Genomic DNA, 26,236 nt, shown 5'->3' on the forward strand with positions numbered 1-26,236 from the left:
AAGCAAGTGAACAAATGGATTGGAAAGAAAATTTCAGATAGACATGAAGGTGTGAAGACAATACTACCATGTGTGACTAGATACAGAAAATACTTCTCTGAGGAATAAACTTTGGGCTGAGATTTGAACGATGACAAGTTAGCCATGAGAGGTTGTCCAGGGAGAGGGAGGGGATGAGAGGTGTGCATTTGAGAAACAGGAGAAGTGGGAAGGACGGGGAGTGAGGGGGTACCTACAGATGAACTCAGCCTTGGTAATGAATTTTGATCTGATCCTGGGGCTTATTGGAGTGTGGTAAGCAAGGCAACTGGTATATTCTAATTGATTATTTTTTTAAGCTCAGTCTGGCTACTGAAAGGAAAATGGATTGTGGAGGGCCAGGGAGGAAGCAGAGACCAGTTTGGAAGTGTCTGTAGAGGTCCAGGTGATGCCTGGGTGGAGACTTGGTTTAGGGTGATAGTGGTAGAGCTGGAGACATGCAGATGGATTGGAGATTGATTCTGAAGTGGAAACTATCCTGGGTCGTCAATGGAATAAAGAGAATAGAGGGTTCGAAAGTGACTTTCACATCATTGCTGTGGGAACTAGGGAGACACCAATCCTTTACTGTTTTCCCAGTAGTTGAGTCTACAAATAATTTTTGGAAAAAAACAAGTAGTTTCACCTCAAATTCAGAAGTAAATAATGCAGATATGTCCTTGCTTCAGAGAATACAACGCAGCACTGAAATTCTGCAGGATCTTACAGACAGGAATGTCTCCGACTTCCTGGTAAAAACATACCCTGCTCTTATCCGAAGCAGGTAAGATACTTTTTTATACTTTTCATCCTGGCTCCCTTGGGAAAATATTAGCTAGGATCAGAAGATAATTTCCTCTCATGACTTTTCAACAATCAGGGCAGTAGAATTTTTTCTTTTTCCTAATTTGAAAGTCTCAACGGATAGAAAAGGCAATTGGGGCATATACCCGTCAAATGCAACTTACGATTAATTTTGTTTTGTTTTTGGTTTTGTTTGGGCCAAGCAAAGTTTAACCCTTGTACCACTACAAGTAAAATAAGAAAGTATAGAATTTTTCCAAAATATAGTCTCATATTTTAAGTAGTTCAAAAAGAGAGGTGAAGTTTGGAGGGAGGATGGAGAGTAAGGGGGACAGGGAGATGACAAAGAGAGAATCAAAGAGGAAAAGAAGCAACAAGGCGAAGGGAAGCAATGAGACCAAGGTAGGAGCGAAGCAGCGGGAGAGAGTCCACGCGAGCCCGCAGGCTGTCCAGGGTGATGGTACCTGTCGCACTCTAACTGTGAATTGTCCCCTGTATCACTGCCCTTCCACTGCCAGCGCCCTCCTCTCAGCTCAGCAGCTGTTCTCACCCAGCTCCAGCCAGAATGGACCAACTTCGGCAGCCCCATCACAGCCAACAGTGAGACAGGAGCATGCTATGGAGAGAGGATTAGAGGGGACCCTGGGCTCAGCCCCATGTTCTCCGGAATTTTAAAATAAAGCATACTGTCTAACTTTAGTCATAGTTTCAGTTGCTTCCTCTCCCAGTCCCCAAGCAAAGGATTAATGGACTCAGTTAACTACAACACACTGCAGATGGTGAAAGCAGCTGCTGAGAAAGGAGTGCCAAGCCAGCAGTTAGCAAATGGGGAATACCATTCGAGCACGAAAATGCAAGCAGAGTGCATAGAATTTATTCAATAATGCAGTAAACAATGACCCCATCCCACCCTTTGTTCTCAGCAGCACATTTGCAGTGTGGAATTTTGGATTTTGTGCTTTGTGGCGAAGACAGTTTGTGAGCCTGAACTATGAGGACTAGAGTGGGTTCTGTGTGTTTCCTATCTTGTAATTATGTCCCTTGTTGACTGGAAGTCAGTCCCTTAACGCTGCACTGGGAGTAATTCAGAACTTCCTCCGAGCGTGCAGGTGATTATGAGAGTCTCGTTCTTGCCAGGTGGAACAGGGGAGGGCTGCAGCCTTCATTCCACGCTGGCGTGGTCATCGTCATATTTTCTGGGTCCAGATCATCTGACAGATGGCCTTACAACAGGGCCAGCCAGAAGGCCCAGCAGTCAGGATGTGACGGGAGGGCAAGGGTTAGAAAACAGTCTTTTCTCCACAGATTTTTTCAGGCTCAGCCCTTGGCCTGTGAAGGGCTATCAGGAAATACAAAAAATGCCCCTGAAGACTGGGACACCCCAGTGGGCATTTGGGAAAGAAAGTTAACACTCCTGTATATTTGTTGTATTCACTGTATGATTTGTTTCGGCTTTCAGTTTGAAGAGCAAATTCTGGGTCAATGAACAGAGGTAAGAAACTATTTTTGTAAGAAATTAAAATCTCAGAGTGCTCTATTTTAAATTATTGCACATTTAAAAAGTCACACCTCAAAGTTAATGGATGAGCTGTTCCGAATGTGCTCAGGAATTCATAAGTTATGTCTTAAGGGATACGTGGCTACAGACACCCTGCACCCAGAAGATGCTCAGCAGTAAATCTCCTCGGAGGACGTAAATGAGATGGGATACTTCCTGAAGAGGAGTTCTGGAGCACTGTCCTTCAGGGAGGTTCTAAAACCTCCAAGCAAATAAAAGTTTATAGCAAGAGCACAAGTACCCTTCGCCCTGGCATTCCTTGGCCCATTCCATTTAAGATTCAGGGAGTCTGGCCCAGCTCCAAACTCACCCTGTTCCTGAGGTATCCAGGAGGTTCATGGATACAGTTACAGGTTCAGAGACAGTCTATGAGTGACTGGCCTCCCTAAGCTCCCTCAGGAACAGGGCCTCTGGAATGAATGTGGAGCTGATGTTGACTTGATTTCCTGGACAGGCTCTAGGCCATGAAAGTAAAATTCAGCCTTTAAAATCATTCCCTAGAGGGTAGTGAGGGGCCTCAACTGAAGCAGAAAGGTGGGGAGGTGAGGAGGACAAGTTGAGTCTCTAAGAAATAAAGTTCTCCTCCTTTGCCTCCCCTACTCAATAAGTTAATTTTGTTTGTTGAGAAGTTTGGCATTTATGCTGCCATTGAAGAGTTTTAAGCCAGAGAGTGACACACCCAGGCCAGTGTGGAGGATGTGTTAGACAGGCAGAGACCCAAGGCTAGGATTGCAGTTGAAGACCAGACAGGAGTCAACGCAGGGAGTGGTGGGGGACTCCCTGACGCAGGGATGGGTGAGAGGCACAAAGAGAGGATGGCCCACTGGGCCAGGTTCAGTGGTGAGTCCAGCACACTCGAGGTACCTGCGAAGTATAGAAGCGACTCAGAAGAGGAACCACTCGTAGGGGTGGGGGAAAGTCAGGGAAGACCTCAAAGAGAAGATAACACAGGACAGATGAGTTGGAAAGGCATCCAGAGAAACTAGCAGCCCTGCAAAGGCAAAGAGACCGCTCGGAGCTTGTGGTATGACTGGATAGCCGGAATGGGCCACTGGAGGTCAGGCATAAGGAGGGTGAAGTTGGAGAGGTTGGCAGACACCAAGCTCAGAAGGAGTCAGGACTGCACCCTGAAGATAAGGAAGAAGCTGTGAAAAGTTGGTTTGTAAAGTGATGCATGTTTCCTTCTAGTCCAGACAATTCCTGCAAAAATGCACCTTTTCCTATAGAAACTGAGAGCTGTGGCAGCTATGAGGTACACACATGGTCACGTGGTTCATGACACAGAACTGAGGACTTCTTGTTCCCTTGTCAGGTATGGAGGAATTTCTATCGGAGGAAAGCTCCCAGCTCCCCCCATCACTGGAGAAGCGCTTGTCGGATTTTTAAGCGACCTTGGCCAGTTAATGAATGTGAGCGGGGTATGTAAACAGATTGGATATTTGGTGGGACTTTCAACTTGCCACTTATGAAATAGAAATGATCATGAGTGCTAAGAAGATGTGGTGAGGGGGGGAGTGGGAATAACCCTCTTGTTTGTTTTTTATGGTTTTCTAGGGCCCTATCACCAGAGAGGCTGCTAAAGAAATGCCTGCTTTCCTTAAACAACTAGAAACTGAAGACAACATTAAGGTATTGGCCCTGCATGATCTGCCCTAGAGCTAAAAACTCACATGAGCTGGTGGTTGTTTTATTTTTATTTTCCCAGCTGAATTAAATTCCACCCCTTCTCCTGTTGAAATCTGGCATGAAATGTCTGTCTCCCAGCTGCCAAAACCTTCCTCCTGCTCACATTCTTTTTCCTGCAGCTCATTTTTTTTTTCTTTAAACAGCTGCCATTAGTGCAGAGTGTCCTGTGGAGGAGAGCCTAATGAAGCCACCTTTCTGTCCTCTAGGTGTGGTTTAACAACAAAGGTTGGCATGCTCTGGTCAGCTTCCTCAACGTGGCCCACAACGCCATCTTACGGGCTAGCCTGCACAAGGACAAGAACCCCGAGGAGTATGGCATCACCATCATAAGCCAGCCCTTGAACCTGACCAAGGAGCAGCTCTCTGAGATCACAGTGTAAGCCACCATGCCCCCAGCCTCACAGAGTTCTTGTCACCTTCTCAACTCTGAATGCCGCAAGAGGGTTTTCACCAGCAGGAGCTGCCAGACTGGATGACAAGCTTGTTTAATCAGGGGCACAGAAACATAAGATTCCTTGCACCAAACTTCTTTCTCCTCCCTTATTTGGAAAATAAGCATATGTTTGGTTCCATTCCCTTTTGGCTTTGGGAACATATTGCTCCTGGAACTTACACAAATCGTCTCCTTTCCAAATCCAAAATGACTGCCAGGAACTGGGAAGTTCAGTAAATCTTTCATCACCCCAACAGTGATTATCTTAGATTCCAGTAATTTCCCCCAGACAGTCAGGCTTTGGACCAGTAAACATATCCTTACCTTCCTAAAGCATAGGCTCAGCTTCAAGCAGTAAAAACATCGCTCTTTTGCAATTTGTAGCATGTTTGCCTTATCAAAGGCCCGTATTTGGTGAGAATGCCTTTGTTAGTATGAACTCCTTCTGGAAGGCAGTAAGGGGGCCCTGTATACTCCAAGTGCCCTGACCATGCTCAAGGTTGTGGCTAAACTTGGATCTGAAGCCCTAGGGACCTTCATTGGGACACCCACTGAGGCCCTAGACTGAGGGAAAATAGTCTATGTCCATTCCCGCTTAACCTAAGTTTCTGTACTTTCTGCCAAGCCTTTTGAATATGAAATATGAGATAGGAGTCTTGTGATTATAAGAATAGTATATAAAATAGTATATGTTCATCAAATAAGGTTTATAGAAGAGAGTTTTAGGGACTAAGTTTCTACAACCCAACAATTTAGGGCATTTCCTCTAACAATTTTTTGGTGTTTCCTTCTGATCATTTGTTCTAATCTTACTATATGTGTGGATCAAGCTATCTGTCATTTTAACAGGGGCATCGACCAGCACATATAGTGCTTTTGTGGGAATTAGTGAAAGGTGCTTCAGGTGGCGCTAGTGGTAAAGAACCCGCCTGCAATGCAGGAGATGTAAAGAGACCCGGGTTCAATCCCTGGGTTGGAAAGATCCCCTGGAGGAGAGAGCATGGCAAACTACTCCAGTATTCTTGCCTGGAGAATTTCCTGGACAGAGGAGCCTGGCGGGCTACAGTTCATAGGGCCGCAAAGGGTTGGACTCGACCGAAGCAGCGTAGTATGAACACATGTTCCTTTGTCAAGGTGGGCCCTGGCCTGCACCAGAGTTCATGGCTCGTATGTGAAGGCTGGGCTAGATTTCTGCCCACACTTGCCCCCTCAGGCAGATGCTTTCTACCTGATCCAGAAAAGAGTGAATATTGCCAAGTGCCTGCGTAACCAGCCTATTCCCTTCTCACTTAAACTTACATTATAGTGTAACATTTCTCTGTGTTCTGATATGTTTCTTAAATGCATGATTTAATAATTTATTGCTTTTAAAATGTATTTTTTTTCACAAACCATATATCTATCTACATAAAAATTCAAGAGTATCTATAGACAAATTATTAGAACTAATAAAAGCATTATAGTGCATGGTATTTTTGAGGTAAAAATCCATTCCTATACACAATCAACAAATAATTAGAAAACATAATACAAAGAGAATGTGTTTAGACTTTCATATTAGCAGGGAACGTTGTATGATATTACATACATTGGTTATATATTACATAACTTTAACATTCAACATCAGCCTAGAACAGGAAACACACAAATCTCCACTTCACCTTCACCTTGACCCAGTTTGATTTAGACAGTCAAGTGGGATGACAAGCTCCAGGCTAAGAGAGGGGTTCTGGAGGCTGCTCCCTGGGGTGGGGCGAGTACTTTGCAGAGCCTGATCTTCTCCTTCCGCTTCTACTCCTCCTCCTTCACCTACCTCTTTCTCCCTGTGTCTCCCGTCCTTCTGCAGATTGACCACTTCGGTGGACGCTGTAGTGGCCATCTGCGTGATTTTTGCCATGTCCTTCGTCCCTGCCAGCTTTGTCCTTTATTTGATCCAGGAGAGGGTGAACAAGGCCAAGCACCTCCAGTTTGTCAGCGGAGTGAGCCCCACCACCTACTGGCTGACCAACTTCCTCTGGGACATGGTGAGTGTCAGGTCACGGCACCCTGGGCCCAAGGTGGTGGGTGTTTGTGTCTGTTCTGACTGAAGGAACCCAGCAGGGTGGGGCTGTCATATGGCCAGGGCTGCCAGAAGGTGCCATGCCCAGGGCCCAAGCTGGGGAAAGATGCAGGGCGCAGCTTAGCAACTGAGGTGGGGGGTGCTCTACATGTCCTGCACAAGGGGCCTTCTGACCCACCAAAAAATTACTGCTCAGCAGGCCTGAAGCTGGCCTTCCTGGGAATAATCTGGAGCTGAAGAGGTAATATAAAGAGGTCCTTCACCCTACATACTCTTCTTAAATCTCAGCCCATCCTCAAAGTGGGTAAAATGGAACCTCCCCTGTGGTCGAGTCACCAGATAAACATAGGATATCCAGTTAAATTTAAATTTCAGATAAAACAATGAATAATTTTTAGTATAGTTTATCCTGACTCCCCCTCAAATATTGCATTCTTACCCAAAAACATTTATCAGTTTTTGACCTGAAATTCAAGTTTTATTGCATGTTCTACATTTTTATTTGCTAAACCTGGAAACCCTTATCCAGTGGCCTTATTTTGCTTTCCCAATCAGGTCTTCATTATATTAGATGAGCTACCACTTCAGAGAACATGAAGAAAAAGCTATTTATCAAATCAGAAGCAGACTGCTACCTCAGAATCAGAATTGGCGGGGGAAGAAAGGGGTCAGGATGGGCTACTTTACTACAGGTCACAGGGTCCAAATGACTTGACAGCAAAGATCTGGTTATAACCTGGGAGTTGTTTTGACACCAATTCTAGTCTATTCCAGGCATCTTGGGTAACAAGATACTTTGTTTTATCTCAACGTTCTAAGACTAACATGAAGATGTTAGTCTTCCACTTCATGTGAAGATAGAATATATCACGATGGAGACCAACACAACCTTTTCCACTATGATTTTTAATAACGATGAAGATTTAGGGTTTATGAAGACACGATCTCTTCTCTTTCACTCAACTTACTAAACAGCCATCACTTAACAGTATAAAACCGGTAATCACCAGTAGCAACTGATGTTTCCTCTAGCTTCTGTCTACCTGAGGAAACACTTATGAACACACGGGGAGGAGGTCAGAGACAAGCCTCCCTTTGAACAAGAACATCACTTGTAGTCACTCATGTCGGCCTGTGCTTTAAACATGAGAGAAGCTAGGCTCTCCTGCACTGAAAAGCTATTAAAGTGCTGGTTTTGCATCCTATTTTTTTTTCAAAGACAAGAGATAGAATTACAGTTGAGGCTGACCCACGCATGTGCCTGGCTATAGTCAGAGATCTCTGAGCCTAAGGAGAAATTTGTAGAAGGAAAGACAAAGTGAGTGTCTGAATGGGAGATGATTCTAGCAAAGTAGACCCTTGGCAGTCTAACGAAGAGTCTGGAAATGGTGACTATGAGGCCAGCAGGCTTCCTGATGCTCTAGAGTTTTAAGAATGGCCTGGAATCAATTCAAGGAGCTATATTATTGGAACTAAGCATGCTCGTTGGCCAATGGTAAAAAGAAAACCTGGAGGTCGTTGTTGAATAAATGAACAAACACATTGTTATATATCACTCACTCAGCACATATGTGATGTTGTAAGTTCACACACACACACACACACACACACACACACACACACACACACACACATTGCATTGCCCTGTCTCTTCAATCTCTTTCAGCCTGGGATGGATCCTCCCTTTCCTTGACACTCATGACTTGACACTTTTGAAGATTGTAGACCAGTTATTTTTCACAATATCCATTAGTTGGGGTTTACGTAATGTTTCCTCATGATTGGATTCAGGTCATAGCAGCAGTTTCATGAATGGATGCTCTATCCTGCTCACTACATCCTATCAGGTAGCTTCTAATTTCAATTTGTCCTATTACTGATGATCACTTTTGCCACTTGATTAAGATGGTGTCTGCTGAGCTTGTCCACTCATAAAGTTACTCTTTTCCCCTTATAATTAATCAGGATTTGGAGAGCGGTACTTTGAAGCTAGGGCTTCCCTGGTGACTCAGTGGTAAAGAATCCACCTGCCAATCCAGGAGACATGGGTTCGATCTCCAGGTCAGGAAGATCCCTTAGAAAAGGAAATGGCAACCCACTCCAGTATTCTTGCCTAGGAAATCCTACGGACAGAGAAGCCTGGCAGGCTACAGTCCGTGGTCTCACAAAGAGTTGGACACCACTGAACGCGCACACACACACACAGAGAAGTCTGATGGGCTAAAGTCCATGGGGTCGCAAAAGAGTTGGGCATGACCAAATGACTAAACAACAACAGACATTTAAAAATTATTTCTTCATCTCCCTTATCTTTCCAGGGTTTGAAACCTAAATTACCGTTAAATGAAAGAATTAAGTAAGCTCTAATTTGATATCAGTTTTCCAGGTTACTAAATATTTTTCATTTGGGGTATCAATGATATTTTTAGATGGCCTCCACAATAAGATGAGAGGAGTTACTTAGAAACTTAAAACTTCCACTAAAGAAAACACAATTTTTAAAGCTTTCTAGCCTCATGGAGTCCTACTGAAACAGAGTAAGCTCCCCAACCACAAAGTAATCTTTTAAATTTCATCCAACACAAAAGTAAAACTGTAACAATACTCAAGAGATTGCTTTACCTCAAAGAAAAGATCTGTAAGGCAGCTGAGAGGTCACTTTCTTCAAGTCTGTTTCTGGAATGTGGACATCAACCATACACAGACACCTCCTTCCCCAGGACATGACTCAGTGACTAAACAACAACTTTGAAGTTATGTAAATATCCTGGTTTTTTAAAATCAAACTTTCCATTTGTTCATATGTTTACTTATGCTTTTATGGAGTCATGGTTCCTGTGTTAATCCACAGATTACAATCTGATACCATTCTTACTGATTTTGGTGCTCAGATTATCCCCCATTTGGCCAGTGGGAACTCCTCCAAGCCAGCTCTCATGCCCTTTTGACTTGTGTCTGCATGTTCCTTGAATTCATCCAAGTTCTCTGCCCAGTCCTACCCTGGAGTCAGTCATCTCCCCAAGGAGTTCTGGTTCCTTCCAGTGGAAAATGTCCTTCAAAACCAAGATCTTGGTGGTGAGTGTATTCATTGCCCCTGGGGTATCAATGGTCCCAGGCCTTCACAGTGGAGACAGCTAGGTGAGATACGCATGTATATACACAGACATACACACATGTGCATCTGTACTTCATCTGTGTGCTGAACTAAACTGGACAACTGTTGTTGTTCTTGCTGTTGAGTCACTAAGTTGTATCCAACTCTTTTGCAACCCTGCGGACTGTAGCCTGCCAGAGTCCTCTGTTCATGGGATTTCCCTGGAAAGAATACTGGAGTAGGGGTGCCATTTCCTTCTCCAGTGGATCTTCCCTGCCGGGAGCCAACACACGAGACCCTACCCCTAAAAAGGCCATAGGGGAGAAAACCTGACGGGCAAGGCGGGTCAGGTTTTCAGGGGTTTCGAAAAAGTCACCTCACGAGACCCTACCCCTAACAAGGCCATAAGGGAGAAAACCTGACGGGCAAGGCGGATCAGGTTTTCAGGGGTTTTCGACAAGGCCAGCTCACGAGATCCCACCCATGACAAGGTCATGAGGAGAAAGCCTGACAGGCAAGGCAGATCAGGTTTTCAGGGATTTCGAAAAGCTGCCCCCGGCTCTCACCTTAAAGATGATATCTGTCTTTCTGATGCCTGCCTCAATGGACTACTCCCTAATTTCTCTGACACAGGCAGGAAGGCCTTCCCCGATCTCTTCCCAAATAAGAATCAATTTAGAACTTTAATCAATAAGTTTCCCAGGTGGTGGTGTTTTATGAGATTATCCAGGGTGAAAGGAGTGTTTTAATTTAAACTCCTTTGCTGGTAGTTTGTTAGCCAAATGCATTTATGCACTTGGTACTAATATGCATGATTGCTTATAATATCCTAATCATAAAATAGCATAAAGAACCTGATTATATAAAAGCCCTAATAGATATAGAGCCCTTTTAAGGGGTAAAGGAGTCCTATTAGAAAACATAAGAAAATTATTCTATAGGTGGTTATTGGGTTGTGATTTGCTTGCTGTGTTTTGCTTGCTGCCTTTAATGTGCTAAGGTTGTGTTATAAAAACCATTGTTAATATAGTTAAAGATCTAGAGAAATAAGAACTTAGCCCTAGTGTGGTAACAATGAGATGGTTGTTAATTGTCAGCCAGGAGTACTAGGCAGAAGCTTCCTCACTGAAGCCGCAGAGTCTGTATGGGGTAAACTTCTTAGATAAACGCAACTGACAACTTTTGCAGAAAGATTAATTTTTGTATTAACAAGAATATAATTCTACTCTGTACTATTTCCCTATGACCCTGTTACCTTTCAGTTAAGGTCACCATAAAAACGGAAAATAGGTTTACAATCACCTGACCTGCATGAAATGTTAATAGCCTCAAGGCCAGAAGATCATGTGCTAAAAATTACTATTGAATTAGAAAGCAAAAAAATCCTGCTTTTCCTAAAAATCAAAATGATGTAATGCTAATCCTGTGTAATCATGAGTAAGCATCTTGTACCTTGAAAAGGTTCTGTGAAAGGGTATAAAACCGGTTGTCAAAAAGGAAAACACAGACTTGGCCCTATCAAGGCTGGTCTCACGTGTCTTCTCTCTATCGCCGACGCCGTTCATCCTGAGGGTACCCGCTGGATCCTGCTGGGGCTGGACCCCGGCACTTCCCAACCCAGGGATTGAACCTGCCTCCACCATTGGCAGGAGGATTCTTTACCACTGAGGGACCTGGGAATCCAACAAAACTGAACCGAACATTCACTAAAAAACACCACTAGTTCCAATCCAGCACTACAGGTTCACTCTGGTTTCTGTCATTCCATATTTGTAACTCCCTTCTCCAAAAGTGAAGAACTGGTTGCTATTGCCCCTGACTCATTTACCTGCCTGAGCAACACACCTGTATGTATTAAGTTCCCCGTCTCTGCCTTCATCCTCTCCACTGTGTGGACACCCTCCTCTCCCTCCTCCAGCCACCTGCCTTCTTGTGCAGGTCTCTCCATTCTGCTCTGGCTCTGATACCCCACACCAGATCAGCCCCCTGTAAGGACACCATCCTGACCCGCCCTGGGGCTCCAACACCCCGTACCAGGTCACCTCTGTGGACGCCCTTCTTAGGTTCTCATTCTGCTTGGGACCATCCTGACTCCACCCCAAGCCTCACCGTGACTGCCCACCTTTCCCTTGCCAGCCTGATGGACTATTCTGTTAAGAAGAGAGGGGAGGAAGTGATGTGAGACCAAGGATTGTTCTATAAATTTTTCTCAATTCTGGAGACATGCTTAGAAAGTAGAATCAACAGAAATTTGAGGCTGATTAGAAAGAGGAGAAATCAGGTAGAATTTTATAATTTGTTGTTTCAAAAGATACAACTGAAGGTTCCCTGTGCAGGGAGGTGGGGGTGAAGTAGGGTAGGAGGACGAAGGACACCTTTACATACGCTTGCTAGCCAAGAACTGTTTATACAAATAGAATCAGAATCCCAAACTGTAAGTACTGGAGGAGCCTGGCCCAGCCCTTGTCGTACTGGATGAGAAACAGAGGTGCAGAGATTAAGTGCCTTGCTCCCCTCTTCTCTCCTCAAGATGAATTACACTGTAAGTGCTGCACTGGTGGTGGGCATCTTCATCGGGTTTCAGAAGAAAGCCTACACTTCCTCAGACAACCTTCCAGCCCTTGTTGCACTGCTGATGCTGTATGGGTGAGTTCTGTGGGCCATTAGCTAATGGGAAGGGAAGCCAGGGGAGAAGCTTGCTCTTCTGACAGAAAACCTGGGTTTCCAGTATCAAGATCAGCTTCTAGTTCCTGGCAGGGTCTGTGACTGCTGATCAGAAATCTGGCTGGCTTCTGTTTCTGACTCCACACACGGAGGTGTTCCTGCAGCCCAGTGCACTCAGGAACAATGGAGACACCCCATATGGTTTGAGTCTTAATCTTCCTCCACTCAAACTATGGCCTGACCAAAGTCTGAGAATCCATCACTGCCCAGTTCCTCACTCAGCTCTGAATCATTCATCTGTGGTCAATCTGTCCATCCCAGTGTCTCCTGTACCAGCCAAAAGTTACTTGTACATAGTACAAGTAGAATAGAAGAATGTAAAGTCATTCCTGGGTCAGGACCAGAAAATAACACAAGGATTAAATCCAATAGAATTACAGAGCATACGACTTTATATCCAAGCCCACCACTTACTATACATATAACTGTGGACAAGTAATTCACCCCACTGGGGCCTGAGTTTCCCCATCTGCAAAATGGAGATCAGGATACCTGGCCCTTCCTACAGGGGCCAGCAGTGTCTTGCCAGAGCAATGGCCTCTATTCATCTCTCTTAGAGAATTCAGGAACAAGTGTGAGTGTGACATATCAGCTCCAGTGAACTATGAATATTAGCCTGTGGGAATCTCAGCCCAACTTTGCTGATCCAGACTAGAATCAGAAGTGTTGCAGGGTAGAGAATGCTCCTATATATTGTGTAAAGTTTTATAATTTACAAGGCACATTCACAGCTACTATCTCATTGCTCCTCACAAAAACTCCACGAGGTGGTCAGGAAAGGTATTGTTGTCTCCATTCAAAGACGAAGAGCAAAGACCAAGGAAGGGAGTATCTCTTTGCTTCCCCTGGACTCTTCATCAGTTCAAACATATGACCCCGTGTGAGAGGGGAATGAATTATATCTAGTTGTGTCATTTCACACAGGTGGGCAGTCATTCCCATGATGTACCCGGCATCCTTCCTGTTCGATATCCCCAGCACTGCCTATGTGGCCTTATCTTGTGCTAACCTATTCATTGGCATCAATAGCAGTGCCATCACTTTCGTCCTGGAATTATTTGAGAATAACCGGGTAAGTGTGCCTTTCTCAGCTTCTTCGTTTGATTGTTAGGACACTAGAGAGAGTGTGATGGTCAAGAAGAGCCAGGGGCAAGCTCCACGTCTGTACATTCTTAGTGTGTAAATGAATGTTGCTTCCTGCTTTCCTTTATCCCTCCCCTCTTCCCTTCCTTTCTTTGTTTCTTTAAGCTCTTTGTTCATTCATATGCTCTGAATGTCATGGTTTTCTGGACCCTTTCTGCAGGTTATAAAGGACCTTTCATAATTCTAAGCTTTTAGATCTTACTTCTTCAAGAAAATATCCTCGGGGACTTTGGGTCTTAGGTTTTACACACACATGTACACAAGGTAATGCATTCATGTAATTTCAGAATTTAAAAAGAACGGAAAGGCATACATGAAAAGTCTCCTCTACACCTGTTTCCCACTTGCCTAGTTCCATTCTCCAAAGGCAACGTTTTGTTTGAATTTCTTATGTATTCTGGAGTGTGTGCATGGGTGTACAGTATGCTGACATATAAACAAATACGTATATGATCTTTCTCCCAATTTCATATACATATTGTAACAGAATAATATGAAAATTAATCCTGAAATTAGGGTTAGGAATTTGTAGTGCTGAATGACCCATTTTTATGAGCTGTGCAGTCCAATTGTCACATGCACACCCCCAGACTGCTCCTTGCCCAGAAAGAACTGGCCAGAGTGAATACTGAAACAATGGCAGTGCTCCAGGGCTGTCTTTGCTCTGCACTTGCTCCCCCAGCCCTCTGTGTCTGAGCCCTGGCTGTCCTGGAAACACTCCCAAAGAGCAGTGGGCTCTCCCGTGTGCCTGAGTCCCCAGCACCTCTCTTGCCCTTCTCTCTCTCAGAAGGTCTTTGCAATTGAGAGGGCGGGCACCCGCCAGCACATCTGCACACCTGTCCTGTGGCCCGTCTCCCCACTCTTGCTTCCAGGCCTTGCTGGGAGGACCCAAAGCAAACCTGCATTAACCACTCAGTCCCATGGCTTCCTGAGAGCAACTCTTTCCCTGACCTCGTCAGGCTTTCTGTGGCCATTAAGCAAGAAGCAAAACCCCAGCTGTCCCATGACTGATAAAAAATGTACCACCTCATAGTCAGACCCCAGAAAGGAGGTGGATGAGAACACAGACTCCACCAATGACCAAAGCATCCTGGAAGACTGAATATGCTGCTCTTTAGAGTTGCTTTTGTCACAGGCTCACAGCTCACCACATCTAATAGAGTGTGTTACTTCAAAATAAAGAGCTTAAACCAACTCAAAACATCGTCCCTCATGCAGGCTGCACTCATTTAGCCAACAATTACTGAGTGCATACCCCTCCCCTGCATAAAAAAAGCTGGTTGCTTTCCCCTAACTTGTGGAATAGAGGGATGCTGCAGAAATTCCCAGGATCCCACAGGAGGCTCACCAGGTCTCAGAGACATCCACTAGGAGAGCAGTGTGATGAAGGTGCCAATATAAACCAGCGTGGCCCCAGGAACTCCCTTCGGTGAGGAAATGACCTGCACACCAAACTAGGAACTGATATAAATGGCGGTACATAACCTTCCATGAGACAGTGTGTGACGGAACATCAAAGGAGCAAGACTGATAAAGCCCCACAGACCAGAGTGGGCCAAAAGAGCTGGACTGTGGGATCAGGAAGGCCATGATAGAGGAATTCAATTCAAACCTGGCTTGGAATAAGTAGTATTTTATTATCCCACTTAATAAACAATGAAGTACCTACAATGAGCTAATCAGGTGTTGGGCGTTTAGGAAGGACACCAAAATAATTTGGACCCAGTTCCTGCTCTCTGGGCACCAGTAAGTAGTGCAGAAAATATGCAGGTAAAAAAAAGAATTAATCATGGTGATGTGGTAAGTCCTGTAAGAGAGGGTTTGACATTTTCCCTTGGGAATCTGGAAAGGTTTAGGCGAGAAGAGAGTATTTGAGCTAGGTTTCTAAAGAAGAGCAGGAATCTGCCAGCGAGCAGGAGGGGAAACAGCATTCTTTTCACTAATAGCAATGGTTAGTAGAAGTTACAAGTGCAAGGGCCTAGAGATAGGAAGGTAGTGCCTTCCAGGAAGAGTTTGGGGGAATGCTGGGGAGGGGTAGATAGAAGGAGATGAGGTGAGGCAAGCAAAAGTGAAGAGGCCAGGGAGGAAGGAGGTTGTATGGCAGGGATGGGCCAGAAACGTAGGTCAGCCTCAGCCCCTTGGTGTCCCCTCTGCCCGACACTGACACTTGAGGCTCATACAACAAATACTGAAGATAAGTCCCCCCAGCACAACCCAGATACCAGGGAGGATGTCCGGCCATCTTTTCTGCTGGTGACAGTTGCAGACAGCCGTTGCTGTCCTATGGGAGCTGAGAGGCAGAGCTGGAAGATGCTCAGGGGCCTCTCCGCTTTGGTACAAGCTAGGCTGCAACATGGCCAGTGACAGAGCCTGAGCCCCAACGCAGCCCGCAGCCGTACCAAGAGGGAGAGTTCAGGCCACAGGCCCAGCAGCTGCTGCATCTCCTGGTAACAAAAGCCTGGGAGGCTTCCTGTGTAATTTCAAAGTGAGTCTGCAGTGAAAGCTCCCCAAGCAGGCTGCCGGCTAGGGACACCTCCTATGAGTATTCCCAAGGGAATCTTGACAGATCCCTCCAGCAGCCAGGCCCCTCTGGTTGCACACCATCCCCTGGCCCTGCTCCACTCAGGAGAGGGCAGACAGGCTTGGCCCCATCACTGACTGTCTTGCTTCTCTATATTTCAGACGCTGCTCAGGATCAATGCCATGCTGAGGAAGCTACTCATTATCTTCCCCCACTTCTGCCTGGGCCGGGGTCTCATTGACCTGGCACTGAGCCAGGCAGTGACAGACGTCTATGCCCGGTTTGGTGGGTAGCAGTCACATGGCCCTGGATCCTCTAAGACTGGGAGGGCTCCAGTGGGAGTTTCTATGACCAACCTGCAGCCTGGACTGGGGGTGGGGGCACCTGGTTGGTCTGGGATTTTTTCCCGATACTAGAAGGAATCAGGGTGCTTCTGTGTCCATGACTGAGGAGCATAGGCGAGGTCAGGGACAGTTCCTACTCTGACTTGAGCCAACAAGAGACTTTCCTACTCTGACTTGAGCCAACACGAGACTTTGGTGATGGCTCAGATGGTAAAGAATCTACCTGCATTGCAGGAAGCTTGGTTCAATCCCTGGGTTGGGAAAATCCCCTGAAAAAGGTCATGGCCACCACTCCAGTATTCTTGCTGGAGAGTCTTATGGACAGAGGAGCCTGGTGGGCTGTATGCTGTCCATGGGGTCAAAAAGAGTCAGACACAACTGAGCAACTAAACACAACACAGAGGCTCGGATTTGTCATGACTTTGTCCCTTGCAAAAGGCATGTCTAGCTGAGCCTAGTGTTGTAGCTAGGTCTTTCGGGACAGCTGGGACAGCAGGACTTCATTCCTGTCATTTTCTGGTGGTCTTCATCCCCAGGTGAGGAGCACTCTTCAAATCCATTCCAGTGGGACCTGATTGGGAAGAACCTGGTTGCCATGGCAGTAGAAGGTGTGGTGTACTTCCTCCTGACGCTCCTTATCCAATACCAGTTCTTCTTTGGCCGATGGTATGCTCCGCCACTACCCTGAGGGTACCAAGGCCAGCCCCTCACCTCTGTCAGTCAGGGAACTTGATTTTACATCCATGTGGTCATCTCTTTCCTCATGAGCCCCACTCCATAAAGATTGCTATGCTCTCAAAGCCTGGCATGTTCTGAATAATGCAAGGAGAGACACATTAAAATAGTCACATTAGAATCTGTGAAAATTTTAAAGTGTTTAGAATATAATGCAATCAATTTCAATCACTAGAATTTAATTCCATTTAATAAACAGATAATCATATTAAATTGGATCATAGCCTCACAAATGATAATGATTAATTGATATCCAGAGTACTAGGAAATCAATACATGCATTCATGAGGAAATAGACAAATCAGGCCCCTTTGCTAATTAGAGATTTGAGAGTGGGGACAGGGCAGAGGGGGAGGAGAGTAATACGGGGGGTGATATTTGAGGTGAAGGTGGCCAGCTGCAGTGTGGAGGGGGTGGAGCGGTGATCATGCCCCCCTGCTTGGGAAACAAGAGGGTTGTCTGCCAACCCTAACCCAGCCCAGCCGTGCCTTTCTTCCCATTCTCTTGCTCAAGGCCCTGCCTCATTCTGAAGTGGGTGTTCAGGTTTCCAGAAGGCAGCCGTCTCTGCAACCCAAGTTGATATTTACTGGCCTTGGCTCAGAGGCCTGAACAGCAAGTCCCTGGGCACTCAGAACAAGCTTTCCTGGACAGTGATTGTCCCTTACTCTCTTATCCTCTCAGGCCCAATGTGGTCACATATAAATAAAGACTCGGAGGACTTGTCTTTAGCTTTTAATCCTCAGGGAATTGAGTTATTGGAAAGAGATTGAATAAGATAATGAATATCAACACACTTAGAATAAAAAAAACATGACCAGAAAGTGGTTCTAGCATGAGGATTTGCCCACGGGACCCTCAGTCCTTGCAGGCCCCCCTCTGCAGTTTTGGTCACCTCTTTTTTTTGGCCGCCTCTTTAAGAGGCCTTGGGTAGGAGAGAAGCAAGAGCTATGTACTAAAACAGACATATTAGCTTCAAACTCTGGTGTCAACACATCAAGTGTTGTAGTGTTAATACTTTCTGTATTAGACCAGAAAGAGGACCAGAGAAGTGTTCAGAATCTCTGGCTTCAAGAAGACAACAGTGCCCATCCTGAGAAACAACCCAGAAAAGAGAGAAAAGAGAGGAGGGAAGAACGGGCGCTCTTGGTAGTGGATATGCCCACATGTGGAGAGTTCAGGATGGCTGTGAAAGGAGAGAGGTTGGGGTGGGGGTCGTAAGAGATGAGTCTGGAGAAGAAGGCAGAGTCAGGTCATGAAATGCCCTCTCACCTTGATGAGGACTTAGAATTTAAGCCTGAGGACAGCAAAAAGTTGTTGGGGTGTTTTAATCAGGGAAATGGCGTGATCTGCCAGCATTAGAAGTAGAGAGATCAGGCAGGAGGCTGCTTTGTTACCTAGGCAAGAGATAGGAGTAGCCTGGAAAGGAGTGTTAGGAGATGGAGTAAAAGAAGTTGATTGAGTAAATAGTAAGAAGTTTGTTAGACAAAACTTAGTAGTGAACTGGATGTGGCCAGGGACGGAGGGAGGTGAGCATGTAGGTCAGGGTATTCAGGGTGTTCAGAGAAGAGGCTGTGTTGTTAAGGATGGTGAGGATTTTGCTCGGCAGGGCAGGAGAGCAGGAACACTGAGCCACTGGAAATGCCTGCAGAGGCTGGGAGCTGGGAAAGCCTAACCTGGGCTGGGAGCCATGGGTAGATGGGTAGATGGAGCTATGGTTGGTGGAGGAGTCAGTCCGAGAGATAAATGGGTAAGATCTCACATGCCACATGACATGGCCAAAAAAAAAAAAAAATTACTTTTTAAAGTGTGGGGAGAAAATTTAGGTATCTACTTAAAGCTTTACAAAATTATGTTGAGTATACATATTCAGATGGGTTTGAGTATTTATGAATTAATTATTGGAGAGTAATTATGCTGCAAGAGAACCATCCAGTACAAGGAGGCAGGGCTCTGAGCTGTAGGACCTGACCTGACAGAAGTGCCTGCCCCTCTGTGAACCTATTTCCTCAAATGGACAATGAGGAGATCGAATATAATTCTGCTACTCTCTGTTTCTTGAGTCACTAACTGGGTGGGCCAGGCCATTTGGAATGTAATTTCTCTACCAATATTGTTGTTCAGTCACTAATTCACGTCCAACTCTTTGTGACCCCATGCACTGCAGCATGCCAGTCCTTCCCCATCTCCCAGAGTCTGCTCAAACTCAGTCCGTTGAGTCAGTGATGCCATCCAACCATCTCATTCTCTGTTGCCCCCTTCTCCTCCTGCCTTCAGCCTTTCCCAGCATCACTGCTCTTTTCCAGTTAGTCAGCTCTTCTCATTAGGTGGCCAAAGTATTGAAGCTTCAGCTTCAGGATCAGTCCTTCCCATGAATATTCAGGGTTGATTTCCTTTAGGATTGACTGATTTGATCTCAGTGCTATCCAAGGGACTCTACTGATAATAACACCATTAACCTCAATAATAAAACCCTCTACAATTTTTTGAATGGAAAAAAAAGGGGGGAAAGATTAATGGGAGGATGAGTGGGAAGGGTAAGTGGGGCCTGACTGCAGGTCTCTGGGATTTCAGCTGAGGAGTTAGGGTTTTAATTTACAACTGATGGAAAACTATTGTTTGGGACAGGAGATAATCTGATGGACTAAAAGAGGTAGAAGGCTTGGTTGCTAGTAACTATCATTTGTTGATACCCTTACTATAGATGAAGGGTTCTATCATGCTAGCAGCTACCAGGTTTTGAGTCTTGACTCTATGCCAGACACTGTGCCAAGTTTATCTTTACCACAATCCCATGAGGTAGACGCTCTTACCACCCCCTCCCTGCCTTATGGTTGAAGGAGGCGAGGTTTGGAGAGGTTCAGCAACATCCCCACAGTCACACACAGGGAGGCCAGGACTGGATACCAGGGCAGACTCTGGTCGCGAGTGCTTGCCTTCTCTGCCTAATGCCTGACACCTTTCCTGTGCAGTCCTTTTGAGAGTCAAGCCTTAGGGGTGGAAGGCTAGGCTGGGGTAGAGGCCAATGGATGAGCAGAGGGTGTGATGAAAGGACAGCGCCAAGGACACTGTGCATCAGCCCACTCTGTCCTCTTATCTTCCCCTAGGATTACTGAGCCTGCGAAGGAGCCCATCTTAGATGAAGATGATGATGTAGCTGAAGAAAGGCAGAGAATTATTGGTGGAGGAAATAAAACTGATATCTTAAGGCTAAATGAACTCACCAAGGTAAGGAAATAGATACAGGAATGTTAGTTTGGAGGTGCCAGTTGGACTAAGATGGCACGATGCTGTAATTTACCTTCTGTAGAATAGGCAATATGCTAATGCAAGCAATTCCTTTCCCCAATTTTATGCGAGATTGTTATCTTTGTTATAACTAGTTTTCCAAGAACTTTCAGTGTACTTTCCCTAGCATTCATCTTGGGCGCTGACCCAGGGCCTCAGCAAGAGCCGCTGCAACTGAGCCCTGCTGATGAATCTTCCTGCACCCCATTTCTGCACAGGGCTCAGCTTCAACACTCTCAGTGCTCACGGCACCTCTATGCACATCCGTGTCAATGTGTAACCTTCACCTAAGCCATTGTTTGCTCTCTTGCCCTCCCCCATTTAACCCTCTGTTAGTCCTCAGTCCACTTTCTCTGATCTTGCAGGTTTATTCAGGCACCTCCAGCCCAGCGGTGGACAGGCTGTGTGTGGGAGTCCGCCCCGGAGAGGTGGGTACTCTATGGGCCACATGTGAAAGAACCTCAGAAAACCAGCTCCCATGCATGTCTCTGGTCTCCTCTGAAACAGAGCTGATCAATAGACATCGAATACAAGCCACATAGGTCATTCTAATCGTCTAGTAGACATAGGGGAAAAAGCAGGTGAAATTAGTCTTAATCATTAATCTTGCCCAATATATCTGAAGTTGTATCACTTCAACATGTAAGTCATATAAAATGTTATTTATGAGATATTTTACATTCTTTTTTGTTACTGTTCTAAATCTTCAAAACCTAGTGTGCATTTAAGCTCATAGTACATGTAGATGCATTTCAAGTGCTCAGCAGTCAGTGTCAAGGAGGAAAATTCTGCTTCCTACTACCTTCTTAGGTTCTGGAGCCAGGGCTCTGTCAATTGGACTGATAAAAGATGGAGTAATGAGAGAAAAACAAAGAGAAAGTTTGTTAGCATGTGCTCTGTACATGTGCAGGAGAGATGATTACCCCAATGGGGTGGTTAGAACTTGGGCTTATGTAGCACCTTAGCAAAGGAACAATACATTTTTAGGGAAGTTACAAGACAAAGGAAATGGACTTACAGTTTCTAGAGGGGTGGATTGTAGGCAAGTGTATGGGTGAAGTGTTTGTGACCCCATGAACTGTAGCCTGTCAGGCTCCTCTGTCCATGGAATTCTCCAGAATACTGGAGTGGGTAGCCACTCCTTCTTTAAGGGATCTTCCCGACCCAGGGATCAGACCTGTGTCTCCTGCATTGCAGTCAGGTTCTTTACCATCTGAGCCATCAGAGAAGCCCTGTGTGTGTAAATAATGGCAGATAATGGCTAGTTATATAGATTCCTCTAGTGTCATCTCCAGGCTAGTAGGAGTCTAAAGTTGTCTCCAGTGGTTACTTTTGTCCATCTTGGTAGAGAGAAAAGGGGAACACCTTGTAAAGTTACGCCCTGCTTTGGGGCATATAAGGGGAGGGCAGAGAGCTTTTCTTATATCTGCTTCTTCCCATTTGCCTTCAGCTCTCAATCACCCTCATTCCAAATGACATATTCTGCTACCATACGCCATAAATGGCTAATCACCTTTATATGGCAGCATGGGTCCAACACGCCTGCCTTCACCACGTACACTTGCCCTGGGGCCTGACACTCTGACCTTCTTGGGCCCCAGGGCGAGGCCAATTCTGTGTGTTCTCCCTCAGTGCTTTGGACTCCTGGGAGTGAACGGAGCTGGCAAGACAACCACGTTCAAGATGCTCACTGGGGACACCGCGGTGACCTCAGGCGACGCCACTGTTGCAGGCAAGAGGTGGGTGTCCGGTTATCCTGCCTCAGGGTGTCTTTCCCAGGTCCTGAGGCATGGCCTCGTCCCCACCCTGTATCTGAGGATGACTGGGAGAGCCTGAACGATCTGTGTGGAGGTACAGACCTCCCAGTAAACATGGTCTGAAAAGTCTAAGACTATCTGGAGAATTGAATTAAATTGTGATTGTTAAAAGATTCCTCCATTAGCATGAATTCTCGGAAAATTCTGAAAGCACCAAATCAGTGGTTTTTGGTCTTTTGTGGGTCATGAGCCTCTGGCCATTTGATTATGTGATGAACACATGTACCTTTAAAAATTGCTTCCCATTACCTCTCTTCATACGTTCTTTACAAACAGTTTCAGGGAATTAACTGAGCCCCGAAGCACAGTTATGACCCTACAGGAACCCCTGGGTCCCAGATTAAGAATGTCTGTGATGAAGCACCCTTTCTGTGGGTTGAGTTTCTACATGGGGCTTGTTCAGAAGTCCTCGGAAGCTTTAATCTGCATTGGCTATTTCTGTGCCAACACTTGTCTTTGCCAGTCAAGATTCTTTTATAGAGGAAGAGCTGGCATGTGCCCTTGGATTCTGGGAGAGTGCCTGCTGCTCTCTGAAATAAGGAGCATGGAAACAGACTGGTCTTGGACAGGACAGGACAGAAAACATGAGCTGGCACTTGTCTGCCTCTTTACAAGCTGCTCCTTGAATAGCAGAGCTCACACATTAGTTGTGCCCAGAAAAACTCTCTGTCCTGGTTTATGAGTGGAGTTAGGTGCTGCTGGGAGAAGGCAATGGCACCTCACTCCAGTACTCTTGCCTGGAAAATCCAATGGACGGAGGAACCTGGTAGGCTGCAGTTCATGGGGTCGCTAAGAGTTGGACACAACTGAGCGACTTCACTTTCACGCATTAGAGAAGGAAATGGCAATCCACTCCAGTGTTCTTCCAGGGACTGGGGAGCCTGGTGGGCTGCCGTCTATGGGGTCGCACAGAGTCAGACACAACTGAAGCGACTTAGCAGCAGCAGCAGCTTAGCAGCAGGCACTGCTGACATCAAACCAACTTCTGCTTGCCTGGGGAGAGCCATCAGCAACATGGCCCCATGCTCCCTGGGCGAGGAGAGGCCTAAGCATTCTTCACTGGCTCAGACAGGATGAATGTGGTTCCCCAGCCTTCGAAGCCTTGCTGTTGGGTCTAGAGCAAAGAGAATGGCAGAGGTGGAGCCAGGCCATGACTGGTCCATCTCATCTTCAGATCTAGCTTGGCCTACAACCAAGCAAATGACTTCATGATGGGAAACAAAAGGGGGAGAGGGCAGGGAGTGAAGAGCAAGGGGATGAAATAAGATTTACCATGAGACATCAAAATGAGATGTAAAATCAAGACAGAAACTAGAAAGAAACTATAGGTTTAAGACACAGGACTGGGGCTCTTAAGTGTAGTAGTTCCTGTGGTTTTGGTGAAGTACCCTCCTTGCTTCCCTGGGCGATTTTAATTGGCCATACCTAAGTAGTTTTATCATAGTAGGGAAGTACATGGCCTCTCTCTGTCCCATCCCATTGCATCTATCCTTCATTCTTAGACCCTAAGCTATGAGAGAAGGAGGAAGAAAATTAGACCAGCCTATGGTCAGTTTGTTTTTTCATCAAGGCAATATATTTTTTAGTGGAGGAGAATATATTGATTAGAAGGAGTTGATAGAACTCATTTCATCTCTTCATCTCTTCTACCAGTCTCTTGCTCTGGGTGGTGATCTGATTGGTTCCCCTTTCATTGACAGTATCTCTGTCAGTAAATACAAGTTGAAAAGTTCACTTCCATTGGGAAGCATGCATCTTCTCTAGCTATTCCCAAATATTTGAAAAGGATCAAAAAACATTGGTCATTTTCTTAAATTTGATTTTCCCTTTGTTTTTAAACTCACACATGAGGTGATCCAATCTAAAAGCACAGCTGACTTCGGGTAACAGGTATTCAGTTTATCCTAGATAGGGAAATCTGGGAGAATCCAACTGGATTCAAAGCTCAGAACTCCTGAAGTTTATCAGTTTCTAACCAAAGAGCCCCTACTTTGATTCCTAAATGTTGTGCATACTTTTAAAGCAAAAATGGGAAAAGAGGAGAGGAAGCTTTATTATCGTTTTGGCAGAAACTCCTCCAGTCCCAGATTTCTGGTCACCCATTTTGTGAAGGAAACCTACTAATTGTTTTTTCTTCTTGCAGTATTTTGACCAATATTTCTGATGTCCATCAAAGTATGGGCTACTGTCCTCAGTTCGATGCAATCGATGACCTGCTTACAGGGCGAGAACATCTTTGCCTTTATGCCCGGCTTCGAGGTGTACCAGCAGAGGAAATTGAAAGGGTAATTTAACATGGTTTATTGTGTCCACTTAATAGTTGGTAAAGCATGAACCTGTTTCATGAGAATGCATTTATTTAAAGATGGGAGAGCTAGAACATGCTATCCATTAATTCATTCAACAAATGCTCAAGTGAGTGTCTGCTGTGTGCCAAGTACTCTTCTGGAAAAGAAGGGTATAGCAGTCAACAAAACAGATGAAAAAAAATTCCCACCTTCCTATTTAACAAAATGATATATGCATTTACCCTTTGATCCAGTCATCCCACTTCTGGGCATTTACCCTGAAGACACACATCCCACAGTACAAAAATACATACTCAAAAATGCATATTCACTATACTTTAGTCATAAAATATTGGAAATAGCTAAATGTTCGGGCATATAGGAAATTGATTGATTAATTTATGCCATAAATACATGCAACAAGGTCTTATGCAGCTATAAAAAAAAAAAACAACCGGGATTTCCCTGGTGGTCCAGCAATTAAGACCCTTGCTTCTGAGATGGATGAAACTGGAGCCCATTATACAGAGTGAAGTAAGCCAGAAAGATAAAGAACATTACAGCATACTAACACATATATATGGAATTTAGAAGGATGGTAATGATAACCCTATATGCAAAACAGAAAAAGAGACACACAAATACAGAGCAGACTTTTGAACTCTGTGGGAGAGGGTGGGGGTGGGATGTTTCAAAAGAACAGCGTGTATATTATCTATAGTGAAACAGATCACCAGCCCAGGTGGGATGCATGAGACAAGTGCTCGGGGCCTGGTGCACTGGGAAGACCCAGAGGAATCAGGTGGAGAGGGAGGTGGAGGGGGGATCAGGATGGGGAATACATGTAACTCCATGGCTGATTCATGTCAATGTATGACAAAACCCACTGAAATGTTGTGAAGTAATTAGCCTCCAACTAAAAAAAAAAAAAAAAAGACCCTTGCTTCCACTGCCAGGGTCATGGGTTTGATCCCTGGGGTTGGGGAACTAAGATCCCACATGCCATGCCTAGTGTGGCCAAAAAGAAAAATCAAAACCAAAAAAATAGCTCTGTGAATGATACTGACTTTTTTTTCAAGGAGATACTGTTAAACGAAGAAAGCAAAGTGCAAAAGAGCACATGCAGAATGCTACTTTTTCATGTAAGAAAGTAGGACAAATAAGAAAGCATAAATATGTCTGCTTACCTTTACTAATAAAGATACAGCAAGGATAAACTGGAAAACAATGAATGTGGTGATCAGCAAGAGGGAAATAAGGTGAAAGGGAAATGGGAGGGAATAACACTTCTCTCAGGATATTTTTTTGTATAGTTTAAACTTTTGGAATCAGGATAACATTCTACATATTCAAAAAATATAACTAAATCAGTAAGAATGAGATAGAGGTAAAAGTGAAAACAAAAAGAAATCCTAACACTGAAAGCAAACTAAAACCAATTAATCCAATTTTATCTCAAATGAATATAATAATCATACAGAAGGAGGGGAAAAGAACTAATACAAATAACTAATGACACAATATTTGACTGTATATCCTCAGTCTTGGGCAGGCAGAGTGGAGAGAAAGAACTACAAACAAACTATGAGCTCTTCTTAGCCAATTTGTTTTTTATAGAGGCATGGGAAAAGCACTCCTGAAACAATTTTACATGTTTTATAGGACTAAGTAAATGATTAAGTGGGTTTATGTCATTTGGAGCCAGAGTTCTTCCTCTTCCACTCCTA

The 26,236-nt window shown here is 45.0% G+C and overlaps 1 protein-coding gene across 1 annotated transcript in view; it reads left to right on the plus strand.

The window, feature by feature from the left end:
- The window catches only part of ABCA4 (ATP binding cassette subfamily A member 4), a 139,608-nt gene that overhangs the window by 105,865 nt on the left and 7,507 nt on the right, over positions 1-26,236 (plus strand). Inside the window, exons 31-44 of the mRNA XM_065927798.1 lie at positions 708-802; positions 2,282-2,314; positions 3,693-3,798; positions 3,935-4,009; positions 4,273-4,442; positions 6,346-6,523; positions 12,183-12,298; positions 13,301-13,448; positions 16,202-16,325; positions 16,921-17,050; positions 20,224-20,344; positions 20,770-20,832; positions 22,037-22,143; positions 24,365-24,506. Coding sequence (XP_065783870.1) covers positions 708-802; positions 2,282-2,314; positions 3,693-3,798; positions 3,935-4,009; positions 4,273-4,442; positions 6,346-6,523; positions 12,183-12,298; positions 13,301-13,448; positions 16,202-16,325; positions 16,921-17,050; positions 20,224-20,344; positions 20,770-20,832; positions 22,037-22,143; positions 24,365-24,506 — 1,608 coding nt within the window. The remainder of the gene's footprint in view (positions 1-707; positions 803-2,281; positions 2,315-3,692; positions 3,799-3,934; positions 4,010-4,272; positions 4,443-6,345; positions 6,524-12,182; positions 12,299-13,300; positions 13,449-16,201; positions 16,326-16,920; positions 17,051-20,223; positions 20,345-20,769; positions 20,833-22,036; positions 22,144-24,364; positions 24,507-26,236) is intronic.

This window comes from Muntiacus reevesi, chromosome 1 (genome assembly GCF_963930625.1).
Source record: "Muntiacus reevesi chromosome 1, mMunRee1.1, whole genome shotgun sequence".
NCBI lineage: Eukaryota > Metazoa > Chordata > Mammalia > Artiodactyla > Cervidae > Muntiacus > Muntiacus reevesi.